Source organism: Balaenoptera ricei, chromosome 13 (genome assembly GCF_028023285.1).
Source record: "Balaenoptera ricei isolate mBalRic1 chromosome 13, mBalRic1.hap2, whole genome shotgun sequence".
Classification (NCBI taxonomy): domain Eukaryota; kingdom Metazoa; phylum Chordata; class Mammalia; order Artiodactyla; family Balaenopteridae; genus Balaenoptera; species Balaenoptera ricei.
The window spans coordinates 70592747-70618841 of record NC_082651.1 but is presented as its reverse complement, the minus strand read 5'-3'; the positions used below and the strand labels follow the sequence as shown (position 1 = coordinate 70618841).

General features: G+C 41.6%; 1 protein-coding gene across 3 annotated transcripts in view; it reads left to right on the top strand.

The window, feature by feature from the left end:
- Positions 1-25831, top strand: part of TMEM178A (transmembrane protein 178A) — a 49048-nt gene extending 23217 nt beyond the window's left edge. For 2 of the 3 annotated variants that reach the window (XM_059943548.1, XM_059943550.1), the window contains exons 2-4: positions 11608-11721; positions 14543-14680; positions 24860-25831. In XM_059943548.1, the coding sequence (XP_059799531.1) occupies positions 11608-11721; positions 14543-14680; positions 24860-25101 (494 nt within the window). In that variant the 3' untranslated portion in view covers positions 25102-25831. The remainder of the gene's footprint in view (positions 1-11607; positions 11722-14542; positions 14681-24859) is intronic. The other variant, XM_059943549.1, reaches the window with a different exon arrangement.
- Positions 25832-26095: the final 264 nt, after the last annotated feature.

Here is a 26095-nt window from a genome sequence, read left to right as displayed (position 1 = left end):
TTCATGAAGGAAACAAACTTTTGAAAGTGTAGCTCAATTTGAAGGATTCTATCAAGGCACCTGGAAGGGGCCAAGAGTGCATTGTTTTTAAGGATCATTTGCCCTGGGACACTGCCAACACACTCTAAAGTGGGCAGCCTTTCTCCAGTAAGCTGCTCTTTTCTGAGTACTTGGGAAATTGCTAAAGGCATCAGTATTTATAGGTCATCTGTGGCAGGTGGGAGATAGCTTTCTCCCTCTCTCTCTCTCTCTCTCTCCCTCTCTGTCCCTCCATCCTTCCCTCCCTCCCCCCTCCCCATTTCAGAGTTGTTGTTTAGTTGCACTTTGTTAGTTTTCAGTTTTTGTGGAACCATATTCTAGATTCAGAAAGTAGGTCCTCCGTCTAAAAGGCACTTGCTGAATAAATGTTTGTTGGACAGATGAATAAGTGAAAGAAAGAATAAAGGGTGAGGTGATTGACTGTTGTTGGCAAAAGGTAGTGACTGACACTTGGCCACTAAATTTTTCGCCAATGCTGAAGATGAGGACAAAATTACTGCTGTCCTTCAGGTCAAGACTCATGCTTCACTGGTCCTGCTTATGAAGGGGGATGGGAGGGGAAGGGGTGGATAGACACTGTCCTTTATTAAGCATCAACTATGGGCGTGGCAGTGTTAGGACACTCGATGTATATTATCTTGTTTGAGCCTCATGACAATTCTGTGAGGTTTTATTACCTCTATGTTACAGATGAGGAAATGGAGGCTCAGAGTTGTCCAGTGTATTGTTCTAAATCACACAGCTGGTTCCAAAGCCAATATTCTAGTTTGCACTCTTGCATGCTGCTTCTTATACGCACACGTTAAATGCACAAAAAGCCCCATATTCCCAAGTTTCTCCCAATATTTAGAGTGTAAATGTTTAACCTTCCGATTAAAATATATATATATTCATTCATATTCACACGAATTGAAAAAGTCATGGGGCCGGGAGAGGGAAGACAGCTTAGGTTTGCTTCCCACACTGACTATTTGGATGTATCCCTGAATCCAGGAGATTTTAACTTCAAGTGTGTATTAACAACAGCTTGAGACCCAGGTGCTATTAAGACAGCTTTTGTCCAGCCTTTATTGATCTCTCTGAGGTCAGCATGTTGTGCCCAGAGCACGAGTAACTAGAAGTGACTGTTGGCCTGTCCCTGTAACACGGTATCCCCTGTGGGAGGGAAGATACCACAGTGTGTGAGACTTCTGCATCCGCTGAGTCGATGGCTGTATTTGGTTTCACATGAGATGGGGCTCAGGGCACAAGGCGTGGGATGGGGTGTCAGTTATTGCTGTGTCTGCCTTCTCTCCAATGGCATGATCATGTCCCCCTTCCCACATTGGCAACTCTGAGATGGAAAAAAGAGGCCAGGACCTGTCTCCACATTTCGATTCTCTGGTCTCCTGCTCGAGAGAGAAGGTGCAGGGGAGGATAAGAGAATGAGGAGGGAGAGAGAGGCAGAGAGTACCCAGCTGGGCTGCAATCCCCCATTAAGCCACATAGAATCACATCCTCTCTTCAGCCTCTAATCGTAAATCCCCAACCCACCAGATACATCACTGACTGTATGCCATGATGGTTCTGAGAAACTGAGAATCCCTGGCTTGAAAGTTTTTTGTTTTTTTTTAATTAATTTATTTATTTATATATATTTTTGGCTGTGTTGGGTCTTCGTTTCTGTGCGAGGGCTTTCTCTAGTTGCGGCGAGCGGGGGCCACTCTTCATCGCGGTGCGTGGGCCTCTCACTATCGTGGCCTCTCTTGTTGCGGAGCACAGGCTCCAGACGCGCAGGCTCAGTAGTTGTGGCTCATGGGCCCAGTTGCTCCACGGCATGTGGGATCTTCCCAGACCAGGGCTCGAACCCGTGTCCCCTGCATTGGCAGGCAGATTCTCAACCACTGCGCCACCAGGGAAGCCCGAAAGTTTTAAATATTGTATTACTTTTTATTGTAGACACAGCAACATAACTAAATTAAAGGAAGTTTAAATTTTAATTCAGCAAACGAGTCATCATTCACTACCGTAACCCAGTGAGAATTTCCACCTCTGTACAGGATCAGGCCTGCTTGAACAGTTATTTCTGGTTTTCTCCACTGTTACTGTTTTAAAAAAAAAACTTCCTGTGATGATGATCACTCTTTCTGCAATAGGTTGAATCCCTCAGACTTGGCATTGAACCTTCCCTCTTTGGCCCCTAGAGATCATGTGTTTACAGTTCAAGGAACTCACTTCAGTCTTGCCTTTAAGCAATAGTCCAGTTGTCTGGGTTTGTTCAGGTAAATAAAGTAGCAGCAGCAGAAGTAGTAACAGTAATAGTAGTAGTAGTGATAATAATAATAATAATGGAAGCTTACACTAATAGTATTATGTAAGTATTATATTATGTAAGTATTGTATATTTAATCCTCCTTTGAGATAGATGGGCTATCACTGTCTGTATATTACAACTGAGGAAACTGATGCCCAGAGATGTTAAAGAACTAGCCAAAGGCACACAGCTAGTGAGCGGTGAAACCAGAACGCAAATCCATGCTGTCTTGCTCCAAAGAGAGTATAGAGTGAACACAAATATAATTCTGTGCTTCTAAGAAGTTGATTCTCCATGAGTAATAAGAAGTAATTATAGCAGAACATGCTAGTATGTTGTGGAGAAAGAATCTAAGCAAAGAATAATATTCACACCTTTCAGACACTTGCGATATCAAACCCTCTTGCTCTCAGTTGCTTTTGCTTTAATTGGAGCCTTATTTACCTTCATCTGGAAATCTCCTCTCTCCAGTACAGAAGGCACCAGCCACGTGAGATTACTGAGAGCTTGAAATGAGACTCATCCAAGAGGAGATGTGCCGTAAGGGGAAAACCAACACTGGTTTTCAAAGACTTGGTGTGAAAAAAAGCGTGTCAAATACCCCATTAATAATTTTCAAAATCTTGATTGCATGTTAAAATATATTAAAATTAATACCATCTGTTTATTTTTGCAGTGTGACTATAAGAAAATTTAAAATTATATATGTGACTTGCATTCTATTTCTACTGGACGTCAACACTCTAGATTTACTGATTTTATATCTTTCTCCTTTCAGTTCTGGAGACTTCATGATGGGTTTGCCCTTCAGGACTGGTTTTGGTCATTTTGGGTTTAAAAGTCAGCTTTAAGCTACTAAGCTTACTGTACTTAGTTCATTGATCTAAGTGAGGGCTGTTCATACTCATTCAAGGAGGTGATGAGGAAAACCTTTTCTTTTGTCTGTTTAGCCCCTGATTCCCTCGGAAGTTAAATCTCATGGACAAGGACACGGTAGCCACCCTGCCCTGTGAGCCCACAGTTGATCTTTCCTTTTAAATTGGGATGTGCACAGGCAGAGCAAAGAGTTCTTCATTTTTCTGCCCATGGGCTAGTTATGGAATTCCAAGTCGCCTTTGAAATGTTTTAGGAAACAATGCAGACTGTTCACCGACACTTTCATCTGCTAGAGGACCTAAAGCATCAATCATACTGTAGTTGTCAGCAACCTCTTAAACGTCACGGATCCAGAAAGAAGTCACAGCCTCGACTATTGAGGAACTTGGGACATTCAGGGGGAGGCAGACTTGCTGACCTATTAGGAAATAACGAAGACTGAGTAACTAGAGCCAGATTGTGTGGCTCAGCCTCGAAAATCAAAATAAAGCCAGAGAACGGGGTGGGGGGGGGGGAGCTGCATGGGCTGCATGCGTGGGGAAGACTTTTTGAATGAAGGCTGTAGGCCTGGAGGGCTTAGTAGGTTGCAGATCCTTCTAAGGTGAAGGCTGTAGGTATGGGAAGAAATGGGCGTGACACTGCCAGGGGACATGTCTGGGAGGGGTGGGGGGAGCCCCTGGGGACCAGTCACATGTAAGTGTAAGTGAGCTGGGGGGCAGGGATAGATGATAGGGGCCCGTAGCCTGGGCTTGATTCGGGGGAAGCTGATGGTATGTTCTCGATGGGGCAAAACAGAGCTGGATGATGAAAACCCCAGGCTTATTGCTCTCAGGGACCACCAGAAATGTTCTCATCTCCTGTTAGCCTAAGTGTGGAAGTTGGTACATTGGCACAGCGTTAAAGCTATTCAGTATACAATTATGTAACACCTACCTTTTGCCAGGCACCTTATTTTTAAATAAACACATAATTCTAAGATAAATACAACGTTACATGATGGCAAGTAAAGCTGTGTCCCACTTATAGTTATCAATTTAAAGAAGCATATTAAGCTCATGATACTGTGAAAGGCAGGTGGATATAACAAAAATCTTAAAGGTTTTCATGTTCTGCATTACAGATGGGCAACTGAGGCTCCAGAGGCCCCAGGTCTTCACACAGCAGGTTTATCTAAGAGTGGCGTGCAGGTTGGGATGGAAAATGGGGAGGGAGTGGCAAAGAGGCCAATTAGCCAACTGTTTAGGAGTGAAGTGCAGACTCTTTAGGAGTCTTGAGAAGTGGTGAGAATGGAGAGGAAACATGAGAGCCACTGGTTAGACCGTTGTTCAGGCAGCTGTTTCATGTGTCTGTTTATCTCTCTGTGTACTTGGTTGATCTGCGATGCTCATTTAGGGTTCAGACTCCTAGTGCGTCTGATTGTTCTGTTGGTGAGCGTGGGCAGATGCCGAGAGGTAACTCATAATCCAGTGCTGACATTTATTGAGCCTTAGAGTGGGCCACATCCTGTGCGATGTCTCTGCCTTTCCTCACAATAACTCCATAACGTATCTGCCGTTATTCCCCCTCTTTTACAGATGAGGGAACCAAGGCTCAGAGAGGTAAGGTAATTTACCAAAAGTCACACAGCTGGGAGTCAAAACCGAGTCTGACTGACCTCCAAGCCTTTAGCCACTGCATATACTGCCTCATCGTTGATTGACTCTAATGACTTTTGACAGCATCTTCTGCTGTTTCTCACTTTTCTCCCTCATTTAACCTGGAGTGTGAGTTTCTGTAACTTAGCTTAGAATTTGATTCCTTTCTCTAAGCATCAGAAACAACAGAAATTCACCAGCCCCTAAGCCCCATTTTTAACCCCTGTGCAGCATATTTTATATATCTTTATTCTATGGTTTATATCATCATTAAAGTGGCTCTACTTGGCCCTTTAAAAAGCTAATTAATCACTAAATATAGACCACAAGTTGTTCTTTTCAACCCCCTGCGTGTCTCTTTCCCCCCATTGTGAGATGCCATCTGGTGCTATGAGCTCATGCTTTTTGTGTTCCTTTTCAGAGAGCCAGATTCATTGCTCTCTAAACCCGGAAAGCCAGTTCATTTCAAAGTTCGCATGCATGGCTTTGAAAACATTTGCATCTAATGCCTCCTTGTGGATTTTCACAGTATCACTCTTCAACACATCGCATGGCATTTCTGTCATTACCACCGTCTATGTATATATGTATACTCGTCTTTTTACCAAAAGGACTTAATTTGTCTTTGGCAAATTAAGCAACTAGAGGTCTTTTCTGGTGTGATTTTTGTCAAGTTTCATTTTGTCAGTTTTACATGTGTGCTGTAGGAAGCCAAAACTTAATAGTATACTTTACTCTTCGAATCTGTTTGACTTTCTGCTTTAACAGTGGAACAAGTGTTTAAGGAAATAAAAGAGCTAATGGCAGGCGTCTGACACTACTGCTGATCTATCCTTTACTCCATCTTTCTCTTCCAATTCTGCCTGAAGTCTCTAATCATCTTCCAAGGGAGTAGAGCACCAGGGCTGTAGAGCATTTTCTTGCAAACTCAAGAGAGAAGCTCTGGGTTCCCTACCACACTCCCAGGCTTTGGGACCTTTGGGTTACTGCTTGTTACTCTCCAATCCAGACCTTGTCACTCTTCCCACTTCCTTTTTCTTCTCATTTCAAGTTCTTGGCAGTTTAAATTTAACGTGGGAGGCTACTGGGGAAGGAAAGGTAATTTGGTGATGTGTGCACTGCTTACCTCATTCCTGGCACACGTGTGGCGCTCTCCTGGGGGAGCAGGAGAGCACTGGGCTGGCCGGCCGCCCGCCTCCTTTCTGCTACTCTCTCTGTCCACTGGGATCACGCCTGTTCCCAGCAAGGGGCGGAGGAGGAGATGGGCTCTGAGAGTGTTAGCAATGATGTCAAGGGACCACATATTTCCCGAGTACAGGAGTGGGTGGAAGGCCAGCCCCGCTGAGTCCGAGAGGAGAATTTCTCCCCAATCCAAACCCTGTCTCTAGAATTAAGTAGCTTCCGTGAGATGCAGAAAGGATGAAGCCACTAAGTCAGCCACGAGCCAATCCAGTCTCCAAATAAGGTGTGTTGAAAGGTATGGATAATATACAAACAGAAGGCTCAGTTAGGTATCAGCTTTGTTTCCAAAAGAGCATATGTTTGTACTAAACTGAAAAAATTTGTTTTTCACTTCAAACTGACAGTTCATTTACTAACTGCGGTTCTCAAACTTATGGTTACCAGAGGGGAAGGGTGGGGGGAGAGGGATAGATTGGGAGTTTGGGACTGACATGTACACCCTGCTATGTTTAAAATAAAATGCCTTTCCATGAAATAAAAAAAAAGCTGCAGTTCTCACTACCCACAGAATTAAGATGCATTTCTAAAAGCGTAAGGATTTCTAACTTTCCTGAGTGAGCATTATACAAAGTTTGGGTAACACCATGTATGTTAAAAGCTTGGTTACTGCTTTGCACTGTGGCCTTGGGCTAGTTACTTAACCTCTCTGAGCTTCAGATTTTTCTACCTGCCTAATGGAGCTAATAATACCTATTTCATATCTAGCTCATAGGGGATTTTGGTGAGTATCAAATGGATTTTGTCAAATGATTTTTTTTTTTTGGGCATCTATGAGGTGATTTCTGTGCTTTATTCTATCAATCAGGTATATTACATTAATTCATCTTCATATGTTGAACCAACCTTACATTCCTGGCATAAATCCCATTTGGTCGTGATGTACAATCCTTTTTATATGTTGCTGAATTCACTTTGCTAGTACTTTGTTGAGGACTTCCGAATACATATTCATAAGAAATATTTTGTAATATTCTTTTCTTGTGTTATCTTTGTTTTTTGTATCAGGGCAATACTGGCCTCATACAGTGATTTGGGAATTGTTCCCTCCTCTTCTGTTTTTGTTTTTGTTTTTTTTGAAGAGTTTATGAAACATTGTTAATTTGTCTTTAAACATTTGGTAAAATTCACCAGTGAAGCTCTCTGGTCCTGGACTTTTCTTTGTGGGAATTTTTTTACTAAGTTAATTACTAACTCATTCTCTTTACTTGATATAGATCTGTTTAAATGTTCTATTTCTTCTTGAGTCAGTCTTGGTAATTTGTGTCTTTCTAGGAAGTTCTCATTTAATCTGTATTATCTAATTTGTTGGCATATAATTTTTTCACAGTATTTTCTTATACCACTTTTTATTTCTGTAAGACGGTTAGTAATGTCTTCTGTTTCATTCCTGATTGTAAGATGGTTAGTAATGTCTTCTGTTTCATTCCTGATTTTAGTAACTTGAGTCTTCTCTCTTTATCTTAAATGGTCTAGATAAAGATTTGTCAATTAATGTTTTCAAAGAACCGTTTTGTTTTTTTAATTTTCCTTATTTTTCTAGTCCCTACTTCATTTATTTCCACTCTAATTATGTAATCTCTCTCCTTCTGCTTTGGGTTTAGTTTGTTCTTCTCTTTTGAATTTCTTCAGGTGGAAAGTTAGGCTATTGATTTGAGACTTTCTCTTTTAATGTAGGCATTTGCAGGTATAAATTTCCCGGTAAGCACTGCTTTAGCTGCATCCTATAAATTTTCATATATTGTGATTTTGTTTTCATTAATCTCGAAGTGTTTTTAAATTTCCCTTGTGATTTCTTTTTGACGCATTGGTTGTTTAGAAGTGTGTTACTTAATTTCCACAAATTTCTGAATTTCCAAAATTTCCTTCTGTTATTGATTTCTAATTTCATTGTATTGTGGTCAGAGATCATACTTTGTATGACTTTCTTTTAAATTTATTGAGATTTGTTTTATTGCCTAAAATATGGGGTATGCTGGAGAGTGTTCTATTTGCACTTGAAAATTATGTATATTCTGCTGTTTGGTGGAGTGGTCTATAGATGTCTGTTTTGTCTAGTTGGTTTATAGTGTTGTTCAGATCTTCTGTTTCCTTGTTGACCTTCTATCTAGTTGTTCCACCGTTATTGAAAGTGGAGTACTGAAGTCTCCAACTATTATTGTTGAATTGTCTATTTCTTCCTTTAATTCTGTCAGTTTTTTCAAGTATTTTGGGGCTTTGTTGGTAAGTGGATAAAATATGTTTATAGTTGTTAATATCTTCTTAGTGGATTGACCTTTTTATCACTATAAAATGTCTTTCTTTGTCTCTAATAACAATTTTGGTCTTAAAGTCTATTTTGTCTGATGTTAGTATAGCTATTCCGTCTCTTTTGGTGACTGTTTTCATGGTATATCTTTTTCCATCCTTTTGGTTCCAACCTACTCTTGTCTTTGAATCTAAAGTGTGTCTCTAGTGGACATCACATAGTTGGATCATGTTGTTTTGTCTATAATGCCAATCTCTGCTTTTGGTTGGAGTGTTTGGTCTATTTATATTTTAGTCCATTTATGTTTACGTGTGTTGTAACATTACAAATGTTCTTTGTTTCTTCATGTGGATTCAGTTACTGTCCTTTCATTCAGCCTGAAGGACTCCCTTTAGTATTTCTTGTAGGGTAGGTCTGCTAGTGACACATTCTCTCAGTTTTTGTTTAACTGGAAATGTCTTCATTTTCCCTTCATTTCTGAAGGATAGCTTTGCTGCATATAGAATTCTTGGTTGATAATCTTTCTTTCAGTGCTTTGAATATGTCATTCCATTCCCTTTGACCTCCATGTTTTCTGATGAGAAATCAGTGTCTAATCTTCTGAGGAGCTCTTATACATGATACATTACTTTTTTTCTTGCCATTTTCAAGATTCTCTATCTTTGGCTTTCAACAGTCTGGGTATGGATCCCTTTGAGTTTATCCTATTTGTACTTCGTCAAACTTGTTAGATGTGTAGATTCATGTTTTTCATCAAATTTAGGAAGTTTTTGACAACTGCTTCTTCAAATGTTCTTTTTGCTCCCTTTTCCCTTTCCTCCTTTTTGGGACTCCCATTATACTCCTCAGACTGGATAATCTCAATTGATCTGTCTTCAAGTTTGCTGATTCTTTTTTCTGCCTGCTCAAAATTTTGTTGAGCCCCTCTAGTAAATTTTTAAATTTCCATTATTATACTCTTCAACTTCAGAATTTCTATTTGGTTTTTCTTCTGTCTCTTTTCGTACTTTCCATCACTTTACTAATATTCTCTATTTGGTGAGACATCATTCTCACACTTGTCTTTAGTTCCTTGGACATGGTTTCCTTTAGTTCTTTGAACATATTTAAAACAGTTGATATAAAGTCTTGGGTAGGGACTTCCTTGGTGGTCTGTAGTTGAGGCTCCGTGCTTCCACTGCAGGGGGTGCAGGTTCGATCCCTGGTCGGGGAACTAAGATTCCACATGCTGCCCGGAAAGTCTTGGTTAGGTAAATCCAATGTCTGGGCTTCTTCAATGACAGTTTCTATGGACTGACATTTTTATTCTATGTAGGAGCCTTTTTCTGTGTATGTTTTATACTTTTTAATTGAAACTGGACATTTAAAATAATATAGCAACTCTGGAAATTAGATTCTCCCTCCTCCTCAGGGTTTGTTATTGTTTTTGTGTTGTTGTTTGTTCCTTTAGTGACTCTACTGAACTAATTCTGTAAAGTTGGTATCCTTTGTCATATGTGGGCCCTGAAGTCTCTGCTTGGCTAGCTTAGTGGGAAGCTAATGATTGGACAGAAGTGTTCTTAACTGCCTGGAACCAATACATCCCCCAGTCTTTGCCAATGGGCTCTGTGTGTGTGTTGGGGCATGTGTTCAACTCTACTTTAGCCTTCACTTCCTGCTTACACAGAGCCTCAAGGTTAGCCTGAGGATGAGTATCAAGTGGAATGACAGTTCTGAAAAACACAAATGAGAGCTATTAATGCAGCCTGTTATCTTTTATTATTCTCAGACCAGATCATTTGCTCTTTGTAAGCACAGGCATTTTCTGACTTATAAACACATAACTTATATGTAAACACCGAACTTATATGCCTTAGACCTCACAACCACTGCCAGGGGCCTATGTTGAAAAAACAAAGAGAAAAATAAAAAGAGCTGTGAGCTTTTAGAGAATCTGTGGTTTCATAAGGAAAAAAAAAAAAAGCTTCCAAAAAAGCAGAGATAGTCTTGGGTAGAGTTTCTCAGCTGCCTGCATCAGCATTACTTGGGATGTTTTGTTAAAAGGCAGGTTCCTGGCTCCATCCCAAATCTTTTGAGTCAGAATATCTTGGGTTGGGTCCAGGAGTCTACATTTTAAACTAGCTCCCCAGGTGATTCTTATGCATACTGATGATTGAGAAACAAGGGAGATGATCCTGTAGGTGCCTTCACATCAGGGACTAAGCGGCTCATGATGTTAACCGTGCTCAAATACTAATCTCCCCTTTCAGTGCCTGATTTCTTAAAAATTTCACTGTATTAGTTACATTTACTCAAATTCCACCAATTAGAGATTTATTTGCATCTATGAGAATATTTTTTAACAGCTTCTGGAGTTAAAGGATTAACATTTACTCACAGCTCTTTTAAAATTAATCTAATCAGATTGCATTTATCCAAACAGCTGGCCAAGGTGATTTACAAGGAAAGAAGGAAGTTTTGTTTTGTTTTAATTTGACAGGAAGATAGATACTTTCATGGGATTCAGAAGACTTGAGGGGAAAAATAGGCCTGTGTTAATTTATGCAATAAAAGCATGGATTGAGAGGGAAGGTAGGAGAAGATACTAGATAAAGCAGTGGGTACTTGCCCATTTCAAAATAGTGTGCATACAACCAGAAAAGGGAGGAAAAAAATTTCTTTCTCCTTTCTACTTTTAATATTACCCGTTCTCTTAGAACCTAGAATTCAGATCAGTAAAATGTGTATTAAGGAATTATATCAGCTGCTGTAGGGCTACTTAGGCTCTTGTGGGCTGTTTGGAGACCTAATCACTATTTAAACCACCACGTAGAAGGCTCTCTATTGAAAAATGTCTTCTGGTTTCCAAATAACACACTTCCTGATATACTTTTTGATTCAGCCCATTTGAGAGTTTGAGGTTGGATCAAATTTGGATGCGTGAAATTTATCTGTGTTAAAATTCCAAGCTGATTTCTCCCAATCATCTGTATACTTTTAGGCTATTTCTCCTTGAGGAGTTTCGTGTTTAGTTAATACAAATTCAACATTGAAAAAACAATTAGGGGAATTTAGATTCTTATCAAATTTAATACATTCAAAAATGAAACATGATTTAAAAAATTATTTCATGTTTTGGGTCTTTACTACTCTGACTTGTCTCTATTAATGAGACTAATCAAGAGATTCCTATCCCCTGCCCCTTCAACCCAGTTTAGGATGCATTATCCTGCCTTCAGTTTCCAGAATTCTATTACAAATGCACAGACTAGTAAATCACATTTCTTATTTCCTTCAAGGTATTGCACAGCGATGTACAGCTATCAAGTACCACTTTTCTCAGCCGATACGCTTACGAAACATTCCTTTCAATTTGACCAAGACAATTCAGCAAGATGAATGGCACCTGCTTCGTGAGTATTTCTGGGAAAGGGTCAGAGAGGGTCAGAGAGGAAATGGTGTCTTTCTGAACAAAAAGCGTTCCCACCAGCCCTTTCAGATTTGGACTGAAAGATGCTGTGCTGATCCTACGTGGGCCTCTGGGCCCCATCCGACTTGGTCAGAGACTCAGAGAGTCATTTCACTGGGCCATGGTCACAACTTGTTTGCAGATCAGATGTGTCAGAGTCAGGCGTGGGGCTTTGTGAGACAGTGCCGTGAGCGTGTCTGTCCTGGTGGCATCGGTATACAAGCCACCTCCTGAGTGCATTCTTTACCAAGCCATGCGGTACAAGGCCCTGATCTGGAGCTTGTCTTAGTCAACCAAGGAGACTATACCTTAGGTGTGTTATTTTAGTTTTCTCTATCCAATATTCATTTTAGTTACTGTGTCTATTTCAGACCTTGGTATTTCTGCTAAAATATCTTTATGAGTGTATGTTGTAATTTTCTCAGAAGGTGTCTGTTATCTCCACATCCCGATGGCAGGAACTGTCTTTTTTTACTGTCAGGAAAATGTGAAACTGTAGAAAGGATTGTGCAGTGTGACACCAAAGAGGACTGATATTTACCTGAAAACTGTCGATTCATGTTGCCTAGGGATAGATAATTCAGGAAAGCAAAAAACTAGGCCTAATCCTTTTTAGTGTTTACCCTAATCAGAGGTTGACATTGTCATTTCCAATGCAATCAACTCAAGGACTTCAGTGATCTTGTTTGGTGACCAAAGTCACTACAGGAAGCCAAGTAGAGTTTCATTTTGTAAAGTCAAGTCTCTCTACAGATCAAACGGCTCCATTTTGAATCTCAAACACGTAAATGGAAGCTCTTAAGATATTGCCCACAGCAGTGGTATAATATTATAACTATTATGATTGGCAAATTTAGGACTTGGAAGGTCATTGGCTAAAATGTGGTTTATTTCTGAATAGTATGACTTCCTGAAGATTATTTCTTGCTGGCTGATCTTAATGGTCATTTCTCAGCAGATCTTAGAGCCTTATCTAAGTGTTCTTACATCTTAATTCTTTATGAGCATGTTTGGAGTTCTTTGCCTTAATCATCTATGCAGAAAGCCCCATAGTCACTGGTTTTAGGCAAGAAAAGATCATCACAGGGTCCTGAAAAAGAACCTTTTCTCCTTACTCTAAGAGTTGGTACCCTGTTACTGCCCAGCAAGACAGTAGTGAGCATTCTCCTCTTAATCCTCTCTGAGGTTCTCATGGAAAGATGCTTTCAGCGGTCTCAGGCATGGCTTTTCCCAAGAAAGTCACACTGGGTGATCTGCACCATGTTTACCAGATAAGCTTAGCATATCCGGTACTAAGGCAAATCCCATGTGGATTATATCTGAACCTTGTGCCTTTTAATGGCCATAGAAAGTAAAACTTGAACCACAGGGAGTTCAGGAGGTTGTGAGAGAATGGTGACTGAGCTATGATTACATTGGATGTCTCAAAACGACTTACACCTTAACATTAAACGGCCCCTTTAAATGATCAGTGCCCGTGACCCCCTAGCTCTGTGGTGGTCTACACTGCCCCTTCTAGGCTGCAATGCCCTGCTTCCGTTTAGATGCTCTGAGCTAGAAATGAGAAATCCCTTTAAAAGAAAGGGATGGACCACGTGTGACAAGGGCAAGACTGAAAGCTGCCGTGACCCACTCTGTGTACATCATCCTGAGTTGCCAGAGGCCACAGGAACACACAGTGTCGTGGCGGCTGCCTGGGTACCTTCGCAGAGCAGCCCACACTCACACAGCGGGGTGTGCCTCTCGCCTTGGCTCTACGTGTGCACAGGTGTGCACATTCCACCTTGCCTAGACCTGTTGGCTGGCTTCAGCGGCAGACTTATGTCTGGGATCTGTTGCTCTCAGAAGGATCAGAGAAATTTAGCTCACGATTTTTAAAATCAGCTTCATTCAAAAAAAAAAAGAGGGAGGGAAATAGAAAGAAAAAGCAAACTAGCAGGAGGGCGGGCAACTGGAGTGGAAGTGTTCCCGTACATCCAGCCAGACCATCTCCTGGTTTGGCCTAGAAGGTGGGCCAGGGCCTGGGCTCCTGGCCCAGTGATCACAGTCGTGTTTTTGTGATAGACCAAACTTCTCGTGTGTACAGTGGGGCCCGACCCACGGGAACAGCCTTTTCTCAACCTGGGTACTTGGGAGCTTGGGTTGTAGGGCCTATGTTTAAGGGAAGAGGGTCTTAATGAGTAGATGTCTTATATGTGCATCTTGGGCCCTATTTCAGTTACAATTGCCTTCACTTTCTCAAATCCTTTTTGAAAATAGGCGGGAGGAAATATAACTTAAAAATAAAGTAATTGGCATCCTTGGTGCGCAGGTAAAACCGTATTTCACTATAGCTCAGTTTTCAGGCTCTTTCCCCGAAGTCAGATTAATTACAGCCACTACAGTGGTGGTGACCCATGATTCTGTTGCTCTTTGAAGGATAATAAAGGTCTTTTGCAAACCTTCCTCACTCTCAGTTTACTAAGTAACTTGTTACCCATTACCCTTGTTTACCCTGGTGTCCGCTGGTCTATTTTCTACTTGATACGGACTTCTCCATGGACTCAGGGAGGGTAGATGCTGACCCCTCAACTTGTTACACCCCATCTGTCCTCTTATGATATACCTAGGAAGTTTATTTCCTAAATCACCGTGGCCCTGAAGACCCTACACCTGTCCATGTAACGTATTAGTTTTCACAATGTATACAAAGCTCTTTATTCTCGAATTTTCAATAACTCTCCTTCTTCTGCATATTATTTTGAATGTTTGTGTTTTGAGATTAGATTTAAGAAGAATCACTGCTGGCTTCCTGGGCATGGCTGTGGCCGTCCTGCTCTGTGGCTGCATTGTGGCCATGGTCAGCTTCTTCTGGGAGGAAAGCCTGACCCAGCATGTGGCCGGACTCCTTTTCCTCATGACAGGTACGCAGAACACCTCTGACACCTCTCCCAGCAAAAGCAAAGGCCGCTCTGCAGGCAGCTAGCTTCACTTTGTTATCTCTCCATTAATTTTGTTTTCACTTGTGAGAAAAGCAACCAAAAGGTCATTTGGCTTTGGTGGGCAATACAGAATTTAAAGAAAACAACAGTGTTAAAAACGCAGCCCTGATTTCCCCACTGTGGCCCGTTACAAGGTTAGATGGAAATGTCTTGGGTTTAATCTCCATATGAGGCAGGTCTGATTTTTCTGTCCCATTCTTTCCTATTGTGCCCCTAACCCTGGCGTGGACTCTTGGCAAACATGGGCCATTGCTTCTCAGGAGCCCTCCAGGAGAGGGTGATAGCTCAGCACAGCCCATGCCTCTGGGCTGAAGGTCAACTCAAAGTCTGTTTCTTAGTGATGGAGTCATTGGTGTCATTTTTACACACAAAACATTCATTCATTTCACTCCACAGATATTTTGTGAGGACTTACTATGGACCAGGCACTTCTCTACATACTAAAGACACATAATGATGAAGGCAGACAAAATCCTTCTCCCTTTCTGTTGTGGGGAGACACAAATAATAATTTGTGATAGCGATAAAAGCTGTGAGGAAGATAAACGAGGTGGCGTAGGGGACCCTCTTCCACATAGGGAGGGCGCTGCGGGCAGAGGAGGGAACGGTGCCAAGGCCTAAGGCAGGGATGGCTTGACGTATGTGTTTCGAGCCACAGAGAGACCAGTGTGGCCGGAGAGCAGGGAAGGAAAGGACAGCATCCCATGAGGTGGAGAAGCAGGCAGTGGCTTGGATTTTAATCTAAGGGTGGTGGAAGCCACCAGAAGGTTTTACGCCGAGGCGTAACTTGCTGTTAAATCAGGAGATTGGAAGGGGGTGTGTGGAGACACGACTATGGTCTTTTCGATTGTCGGGTGAAGAACATTTTTGTCTAAGAAGGAGTCAGCAGCTGAGTTGATGGCTGAAATTGACTGAAGGTGGCTGCGGGGAGGAAATCTTTCCTCCTGCTTCTTCCCAGAAAATCGTGTCTGTGATTAGTGAATGCCAAGTTAACAGTTTCACAAAGTACGCAGAGCATCAGGGGTAACAGTACTCTAGATGTGCAGCCGTTTTGAATAAGCCTATTTCTGCTTCTCTGGAGTTCTGTTACTCAAGCGACCACGACTGGGGTTTCCGGCACTGCTCGCTGTCACGGTCACTCACTCAAGCCCGTGTTCCCTGGAGGCTGCGGCACCCCTCGGTGACTGGCACCATTTTCTCTGTCTTTCAGGGCTGACAGGTAGGTGGTGCTTTGCCTTCTGATTGGTCCACCAGTCAGCTTCTGTAACCCAATTCACAGACAGAGGTCCTTCCTTCCTTCTAAGTCCTGTCGGCCCCTTTCCGACCCCATGAGACGGCGCTGTAACCGGCAGTGACCTGGAATAACAGGTGATCATTGTAAGCATCCCGACAGAACATTCAGAAGTCACCTGGCCCTTGAATAATTCTTAGCAGAAAACCAACTTAAGTTTTCCAGACTTGGGTGAATACACAGAGGCTGCAGGACTGTAGCCCAGGCAGGCTAAAATTCTAGTTCCTGAGGTTTTGGAGGAGGATTTGAACCTTCAAGACCAGCCATTGGGAGGGTTCCTGCCTAAAGGATTCATTAAAATCCAAAGTGTAGGGACTTCCCTGGTGGTCCAGCAGTTAAGACTCCACGCTCCCAATGCAGGGGGTCCAGGTTCGATCTCTGGTCAGGGAACTAGATCCCGCATGCCACAACTAAGAGCCTGCACGCAGCAGCGAAGACCCGACACAGCCAAATAAATAAATGAATAAATATTAAAAAAAAAAAATTCCAGGGTGTAGAATGAACAGGTGAGGGTGTCAAAGAATCAGAGAGGCCTGTGCTGCCCAGGGGATTTCTTTAAGCTTAATGGTCATGAAATATCTCCCCCCATTTTCTTCCCTTCCTTTATTAGTTGGGCCCCCATTTTTCTAACTCTTGTCCTCATATACATCAAAGAAGTATTCACGACCCCCCAGCCCTGGAAAGGCCCCACATAGCATCCTCAGGAAAATGAAAGGAGCTGAGGGCCAGACAAAAGCCTCAGTAGTAGTAGTTTTTAAAGGACCCTTGTAATGTGGGTAATGCATGAATAATTTAGGACGCTCTTAGATATCAAACAATTGTTGGCATGAAAATAAATCACAGGACCATAAAAGTCAGGCTCAGTGAGCGTTTCTTGGGAGGCAGAGGGGCTGGTTTGGTTTTAAATGAAAGGAGGTTGGGAGTTCAGTCTTGCGTTGGCTCAGAGAAGAGCTAGGAGCTGAGTTTCCTAAGCCAGCCCCACCTTCCCCTGCTCAGCCCTCATTCCTGAGCCATCTGTGTAACTCTGGGCCAGACTGGCTCAGGGCTCAGCAGGATTTATCATCAAAAGCCCCTGTGCAACTGTTAAAAACAAAACAAGCAGAACAATAGCCACAGTAGCAAAAACCCATTGCAACCCCAAAACACCCTAAACTTATAAACTTGAAGTTTGATGACCAGTCCGGAAGGATGGACAGACCTACCACATAACACTGGCTTTTTTTTTTTTTTTTTTTTTTTTGCTTTTGATTGCCCAAACAACATGTTTTTTTTGGAATAAAGGGAAAACCCACTTATAGATCTCGCCATCTGAAAAATTAGTTGTTAAAATATTTTCCTTATCCTGGACCAAATCTTGCCCAAGTCTTTGTCTCACTAAAAACAACAACAAAAGGGAGAGAAGTGTCTGTGGTTCTAAAAGGGTAGCTCAGGGCATCCTTGTGACGGAAATGGCCTGTGTCTGGACTGTGATGGTGACCACATAATCTGCACACGTGGTGACATTCCGTGGAACGAAGTGCACACACACACAAGTGAGTGAGTGCATGTAAAAATGGTGAAATCGGAATAAGGTGGATGGGTTGTATCATCGTAAGTTTCCTGGTTGTGCTATTATACTAGAGTTGTGCAAGACGTTACTATTCGGGGAAATTGGGTGAAGGGTATACAGGATCTCACTGTATTCTCTCTTTCAACTGCATGTGAATCTACAATTATTTCAAAATAAAAATTTAAAAGAAAAAAACAACAACAAAAAAAAAAAAGGAAAGAAAAAATGTTTGCCACCATCATCACATGGAAAGTATTGAATATTTCGTTTTCTGGGCTTCCGTTTAGCATCCTACCGTAAGCATTCCCGGTGGCCTTATATTGTTCTGTGTTCGGTTTTTAATAGCTTTTAAAGCTGCATGTTCTTCCGTGCAGTAGATTTGCCACGTTGTGTTCCCTTACTGTGGGATTTAGGGAGGTTTGTTTCATTTTTGCTACTACAAATAATCCCTTTCCATTTCCTTTGTAAACACCGAGATAACTATGTTAATCCATTGCATGAGATAAATTAACTGTAGGACCTTCCCACGTAGCAGCAGGAGATGAGAGCAAATAAGGGTTAAAAGAATTGATATTAATGAAGCAGAAGTGTCTTCAGCAGTCGGCATCACCCCACAGATTTTTGATGCTAAACTTAGCCTCTTCTAAGGCGCTGGCATCTTCATTCTCTACCTGAATTTATTAGCCAAACCTTCAATGAAGATCATTAGTGATGTGACAGTTTGAGATGTTAAAATGGAAACCTGGAAACAATCTCTCTCCTTATGCCTTATTGCATACTGACAGCTCTTGATTACCCACACGCGGAGCAGCGGGGTGCTGACTGTCACTTCCCATCCCTAATTCCCTGGGGCCTCTCAAGGGGTCCTCCAGCAGGGCCAGGGGCACAGAGCCTCAAATGTAGCCTTTTGACCTCATGTCCTCTGAAGTTACACACACACTGTCACGGAGGCATACCCAGAGGACTAAGGGAATAAGTAAGACTCATGATCCAACAGTGAGGGGCTGCCCTTTACCAGACCACAGTGCCTTCAGGCACTGCGAGTGAGTATTTCCATCAGCTTTAAATGATGCATTATTGCTGTTGTGCTAGGATGATGATTATCATTTGTTAGAAATATAAATATTTTAAAAGGTTAATTTATTCAATGCAAATATTTTTAAATACAATTTTTATGTCTCCGTAGTAGGGTTTTAATTACCTTTTAATATACTGGGAGTCTCAAAAATTGGATAAAGCTTGGTCCTCCCTTGATGGGGGCCTCCATTCCCCTTCATAGGCTGTGCCCTGAGTGGCCACTGCCGACGAGGCAGGGCCTTCGGGACAGTAGAGAAAGAAGAGACAGTCCAGGCTGCCCCAGCAAAGCTCAGGGACCGGTAATACCCACGCTAGGCCACCCATTGTTTTGCTTCAGTACATTCAAATTAAAACAAAGACTTCTCTGTAGGTGTATTGAATCCTCTAGGGTATCCACTGATTATGACCTAAAACTCCAGGTCCTTAATGCCGTATCTGAAGCCCTTGGGACCAGGTGCAGTTTGGAATTCAGGATTTTTTTTTTTAATTTATTAAATTTATTTATTTTTGGCTGCCTTGGGTCTTTGTTGTTGAGCGCGGGCTTTCTCTAGTTGTGGAGAGTGGGGGCTACTCTTTGTCGTGGTGCGTGGGCTTCTCATTGCGGTGGCTTCTCTTGTTGCAGAGCACAGGCTCTAGGCGCGTGGGCTTCAGTAGTTGTGGCACGCAGGCTCAGTAGTTGTGGCGCACAGGCCTAGTTGTTCCATGGCATGTGGGATCTTCCCGGACCAGGGCTTGAACCCGTGTCCCCTGCACTGGCAGGTGGACTCTTAACCACGGCACCACCAGGGAAGTCCCTGGAATTCAGGATTTTTAAGTTTTATTTTAGAAAGGTAATATAGCGCATGTATTCTATATTATCTAACACCCTGAGCAGGGTATGAAATCAAGTATACATTAACATTTCTGCTGCCAAACACATGAATATTCACACTAGGTGGGATCAATAGGACTATAAATAGCCTATGTCACATCAGGCCAAATTTGCCAATCAGTGAGATTGCTGCAATCTTTCGGAAAAAGATCGGATGTTTTTCGGATTTAGTTAATTGCAGATTGTGGGTCGTGTATTTGATTTTTTTAAAAAGTGTTGTCTGTCTCTATTAGTCCTGCCCAGTCATTTAGTTAAGGCAACTTAGCAATGGCTTTTTGAGCAATCTGTGTGAAAAGTAGCGTGAGGCGGTTCTTTTCTGGAATTGCAAAGAGGCCAGAATGATGGGCAGGCCATCTTTTGAAGGAGTGAAAAAAAGAAAAATCAATGTTTATGTCTTTGGGTGTTGCAGCTATGTTATTTATCAAGCAGGCTAACCAGGGTGAAGCAACTTCCACTCCTTTCCGCCTTTCAAGCACATCAAAAGAGGATGGCCAAAAGAGTGGGCCATTACCCTAACTACACCATACCAGCTGGCCATGGGCACCATGAAGTTTAGGGAAGGAAACTAGGTTGATGATCTGGGATGGCAGCATAACTTTATTTCCCTTCTGGTCCAAAAATATCCTTTCCGGTCTTGTAATTCTGTGATATCACTGTATCTTCTAATTAAGGACTTTGGCGGAACACCTTTTAATATTTTATAAGAAAAGTCGCTGCATACAGCGCTCTTCAGAACAAGTAAGTACTCACCCTTTTGAAGATGCTACCAGCAGTAGCCAGGACTGAGTTTGGGACTTACAAACCCCTCTACCCTGGCGCCACCAGCTGGGCTGAAGAGTATCAGTGGCGGTAGCCCAAGGGAACTCGTGGCTGGTCAGGGGAGAAGGGAAAGGGAAGGAAATGTCTAAGAGAAGAAGGGAGGAGAGGTGACCTCTCTCCTCGTGGCTTTTCAGGAATGACCATTAGATTTTGAACTTTTGAAATGCAAGGCTGGTACCTTATCTTTCCATGCCCTCATCCCATATCTTGCATTAGCTAGATTGCTACTGACAAGAAAGCAACATTATCTGAAATAACTTGCCATCTAGGTAAATCCTACAGGAGGTAATTTAGGATGAACTGGTTCTTAGGTGTGTGGAACTCACCGTATTGCAGAACTCGGTTTTCTTCAGCAGGTTTTGCACGCTCCGTGTCCTCAGTGCTATTAGGCTCTGTGTGGAACTTACAGGAAGTCCAGGGGTCTCTCCTCCTTTTCCCTGATATGCATGCTGGAAAGTGAGTGGAAAGAACACCTGGGGTTCCTGATCACATCAGTGTCAAAGCAATGATGGCTGTGGCCATCAAGAACTCATTCAACTTAACTACCTCTAAGATAATCAGAACTGGGTCTGGAACATAGTAGATGCTTATAAATAATTCTTTAATAACTGATTAAATAACACTTAAAATAGTAAAATCTTGCTTAGGCCTGTAAAAGGGATGGAAATATACTTCATACATTGACCATACACACAAGCTCTCTCTCTCTCTCTCTCTCTCTCTCTCACACACACACACACACACACACACACAATGTTATCGGCTGAACTGTGTGCCCGCCCCGCCCTGCCCTGCCGTTCATATGTTGAAGTTCTAGCCCCGAGAACCTCAGAATGTGACTGTATTTGGAGACAGGGTCTTTAAAGAGGTGATTAAACTAAATAAGGTCATTAGGGTGGGCCGTAATCCAATATGATTGGTGTCCTTATAAAGAAGAGGAAACTTGGACACAGATAGTTACAGAGGGAAGACTGTGAAGGCACAGGGAGAAGACCAGCATCTTTAAGCTAAAGAGGGAAGCCTTGGAAGAAACCAACCCTGCTAGGACCTTGATCTCAGAGTTTTAGCCTCCAGAATTGTGATATAAAGTAAATTTCTGTTGTTTCAGCCATCCAGTCTGCTGCTACTTTGTTAAGGCAGCCCGAGCAAACTAATACACATGAGGACTCTAAGACATGCATATGGAACTAAAATAGAATTCGGCAGGATCAAAATTGACCAATGACTACTAATCTAGCTACAACAAAGATGTCTTCATCCTTTAAACACTTTTCCTTAGTGTCTTCAAAGTTAGAAGGGTTCTTCTTTCCCCTTATTAAGATATCTTGAATGGGTTAGGCCTCTTTTACAAAAGCTAGTTGCATACATTGGAAACACTGCTTTGTCTCCTCTCCCTACATTTCTCTGTAATAATCAAACAGTCCTGCCCATCCCACAGATAACAGCTATGGCAGCTCTGTATTTGCAAACTTCCTTAGGTATGTGAGGGTCCAGAAAGGGGAAATTCTTAGATATGCTCTTTGGTTCATCTTTGCTTTTCTCTCACTCAGAACTACTTCAAGAGCATCTTGGAGGGAGAAAAAACGTCCTTGGAGAGCAGTCTCTGGGGACATTTGTGGGAAGGGGAGGGGCAGGCATCAGGCATATTTATGGGCTCACGTAACCTCCTCCACCCCTCCATCTCAGCTGAGAGAGTAAAGGCAGAAGGAAATAAAGCAGGTTTTCATCAAGGTTTGGCGATGCCCTAATCCTAAAAGAACTTAAGTGGCATAGAGATGTATATAATATTTCAAGATAAAATAAATACAAATAAGGAATACAAATAAGACAAAGGAGCGATCAGGTTTGCAGGGCAAGATGGATCCAAGGGTGAGATTAGTAGCCAAAAAGCATGCCATGAAGTCCCCAGTTTTTGCCCCTGGGGGGCCACTAATTTAGCTTTAGGGGAGTTTCAGCTCTCTGGCAACTCGGTCAAAGAAAGACATTCTATTAGTGACATCATTCACAGTGTCCATGAGGTAAGCACAAACTAAGTGCCCTGGGAAAGCACAACTACTCATGACACTCAGGGCATAGAAAGTCATCCTGAGGTTAAATCCTCAGGTTAGGTTTTTCTTATCTTTTTCTATTCAGTATGAACTGGTGTTGTTATGCTAAAATTCATTGCACCAAAAGCAATTTTATGGAGTTGGCAGGGGAGAGGTGCTAATAAAATCAGTGTTTAGTATAAAATCAAAAAGAGTATGTGCAGAAAGAAAAATCCATGACATTCAATTTTTTATTTAGCTGCATAATACCAAGTACTAGATTCACTAGGAAATTTTGGGAAATGTCCTTGCTCAATGCCATATTATGGAATAACAGAGTCACAGAAATTTGACACTGCAAGGGACTTCAGGCACCAAATCCCCCATTTTTTTTCCCCTAGATGAAGCTCAGAGAGATTAGGTAATTTCAAGGTCACACAGTGATTAGATGTAGACCTGGGGACCAGAATACATAGTCCCTGCATCCCAGCCCAATGCATTTGGACACGAAATTATGCTTAAGAGTCTTAGTTTGAATTCAAGCTTTCAGAGGTCATTAAAACTACGTTACTTGTAAACAGCTTCACTTTTAGGTATTCAGCTGTGTGCAGACAGTTAAATGCAGAAGAGTTGTTTTTCCTGTGAACAGGTTATTGTTCTATTATTCTATTTTACCTCTTGATACTCCAGAGATCAGATTTTTCTAACTGCCTTATTGTTCTATTACCAGCATTCATTAGAAGGACCTTGTTATATATAAACACCGTCTTTGTTTTGGCCAGTGAAAGCATTCATGTAGATGTAAGAACATTTGCTGTTCACAAGGTTTGAAAAAAGCAGAGGAGTATTCTGTTATTGACTGTGCCATTCCTTTATGAAAGAATTATTTCCATCATGATCTTTCTTGGGAGAGCTCAAAAAATGATGTGTTTACCATAATAATTTGGAGCAAGAAGTCAGAAAACAAGATTTTATCCTTTTTAGAAAAACAGAATCACTTTAGAGGCTAAAAGTAGAATGAGGTAAAGAGTAGGAGAGATCAAATCACCTCAGATCAAGTGTCCTTTTAATTTAAAACATTTCTAAATGCACACTTGGAAAAGGATTCAGGCAATGTGTTCTTACGTGATTTGAGTGCAGGCAGAATTCTAGCACTTAAAAATGACGTTAAGGAAAAAACAATGGCATTAAGGTGATCTTTGTTTCCTCCCAGTTGCTGCCTGCTCTGAGTTTGTTTTTCTGCTAATATTTCTGATACCCAAAGTTCTATTAAAAAGGGGTGTGGAGATCTGTTACTTGTAGCCCTCTCCTTTCAGTTCCCAATTCTTGTGTCTCTGTTTCCTATGGAGATGCTGCATAGATCCCTAAGGTTCCCAAAGCAATTTTTCAGCAAATGGTTGTAAACTCCATTGTACACAGGGATGAAGCAAAGTATGAAAAAGAAATGTGTAGAACTTGGAACCGAATGGAACATTCTGATACTTGACTGGGTGCCAGTTTTTGTATTTATTACCCACCTTAACAGCTCAGCAACTGCCTCATTGTGATCCCATGCCCACCCAAAAGGAGCAGCCTTGGGGGTCCACTGTGATGAAATAGAAGCATCTACATCCTTGAGTAGTAAAAGTCCTGTGTTTTGGGCTTTTTGAAGCATTTTTATCAGAATGCTGATCTTAGTGTTCTGAAAGGACAATTATATATAACGTGTTGGTATAAAAAAGTATAATTTTGGGTCTGTTCATTTTCCTTAGGCTACCTAAATTACCTGCATTCTGAGTGGTTGAATTATAGATCTCCTATATATGATGTCAGCTATTTTACGACAATTCCAACATCCTGGATTTAATTTATATGATTTAAAATCTTTTTATCCATTCATTAAAAAAAAAAAGATTTTTGAGGCCCTAGAATGTGCCAGGCTCTGTGCCTTAAAAAAAAAACTTGTAAAAATTCATTTAAGATATTATCAGGCAACATGATAAATACTAATGATAATGGTAATTGAAAAAGAAAGACTTGGTATGATGATTGCAACTATCTAAAACTGTGTCAACTCAGGTATAGAACAAAGGGAAATGAAAATTGTTTGTATTAGGTTTGAGTGATTATAGATTTTTTTTCCTTAAAAATAATTAAAATTTCTACTACGTTGTTTTTAAGAATTAAAAAAATAAATTCAAATATACATACCAATTTAATTGAGATAATTCTGAATAATTCAAGTTATCAGAATTTTCCCGTCTTTTTCACTCCTGTATCTCCAGAACCTAGCATACAGTCTGGCACATAAAGGTTTTGCCAATGTTTGTTGAATGAAGTAACTCAAGTGAAAGAATTGTCAATCCTTTATTAATTTGGATTCGTCATCTCATCTGTTGATCTGATGTTCACGAAAGCCTGTCTGGCATTTGCCTTGTAGCAGGCAAAACTGTAACCCATCACCCTGCTCTCTTTGTATTATTTATAGGAATATTTTGCACCATTTCCCTCTGCACTTACGCCGCCAGCATCTCCTATGATTTGAACCGGCTCCCGAAGCTAATTTATAGCCTGCCTGATGATGTGGAACACGGCTACAGCTGGTCTATCTTTTGTGCCTGGTGCAGTTTAGGCTTTATTGTGGCAGCTGGAGGTCTCTGCATCGCTTACCCATTTATTAGCCGGACCAAGATTGCACATCTAAAGTCTGGCAGGGACTCCACGGTATGACTGTCCACACTCAAGTCCACTGCTTGGTGGCCCGTCCACAGTGCGGACGACCCTGGAAGGGGACGGAGCAGAGTTTGAGTCACGATCCCAAGCACAAAATCGGTCTTTTACATTCCAGCCTGTTGCCTGCCAGCCCCTTCTGGATGACTGATGTCAAATCACGCAAAACCTCCATACCTTTCTAAGGACAAGACTACTGTGGATTCAAGTGCTTTAATGACTATTTATGCTTTGACTGTGAAGAGTAGGGAGCAGTGCCATGGAACATTTCTGGGTTTAGAAAAAGAGGAAACCGCAATGGAAAAATGTGTCTGATTGCCATTTATTTCAGAAAGTTTGTACATAACAATTACCCGAGAGTCATTTCTATTTGCAAAAGGATTCATGACAAAGCGAGTATAATTTTCTTGTCATTGTACCATGCTTGTTAAATTTAATGCAGCACCTTCAGAACTTGTCCTAATGGTGTCTTGTTGTGTCAGCACCAAATATTTGTGCATTATTTGTGGATGTTTTTTTGTCACAGGAAGATTCTTCTGTTGCCTTATTTATTTTTAATTGAAGTCTCTTCTCCATCTTTGTACTGGAATCAAAATCATAAGAGAAACAGATCAACCATGGAAGAGCTAACCTGTAATGCTATGCAGTATTGTTAGAAGTCCTATCTGTCGTTCGACCTGTCTCTTTATGTTAACTGGATTTCTGCATTAAATGACTGCCCCCTTGTTAATCTGGGTGTGTTTTCCTGTCTTTCAGCCGTGGCAGTAGGTCTCCCTAGCCATTCGGACAGGTGAGAACTCTTTGTTTTTAAGAGACTTGCTTCATCTCAGTTAGGTTGGTCATTTTTATTTATCTCTTGTAGCAATCACACAGATGCTCTTGACGATAGATATCATTTTCCAAGCTTCTTTTAAAACCTTACGATAGCATTTTGAGTTTTCTTCTCTCCCTCTTCGTCTCTGTTTACCATCTGCCTGGTATTTAGCCACTGATA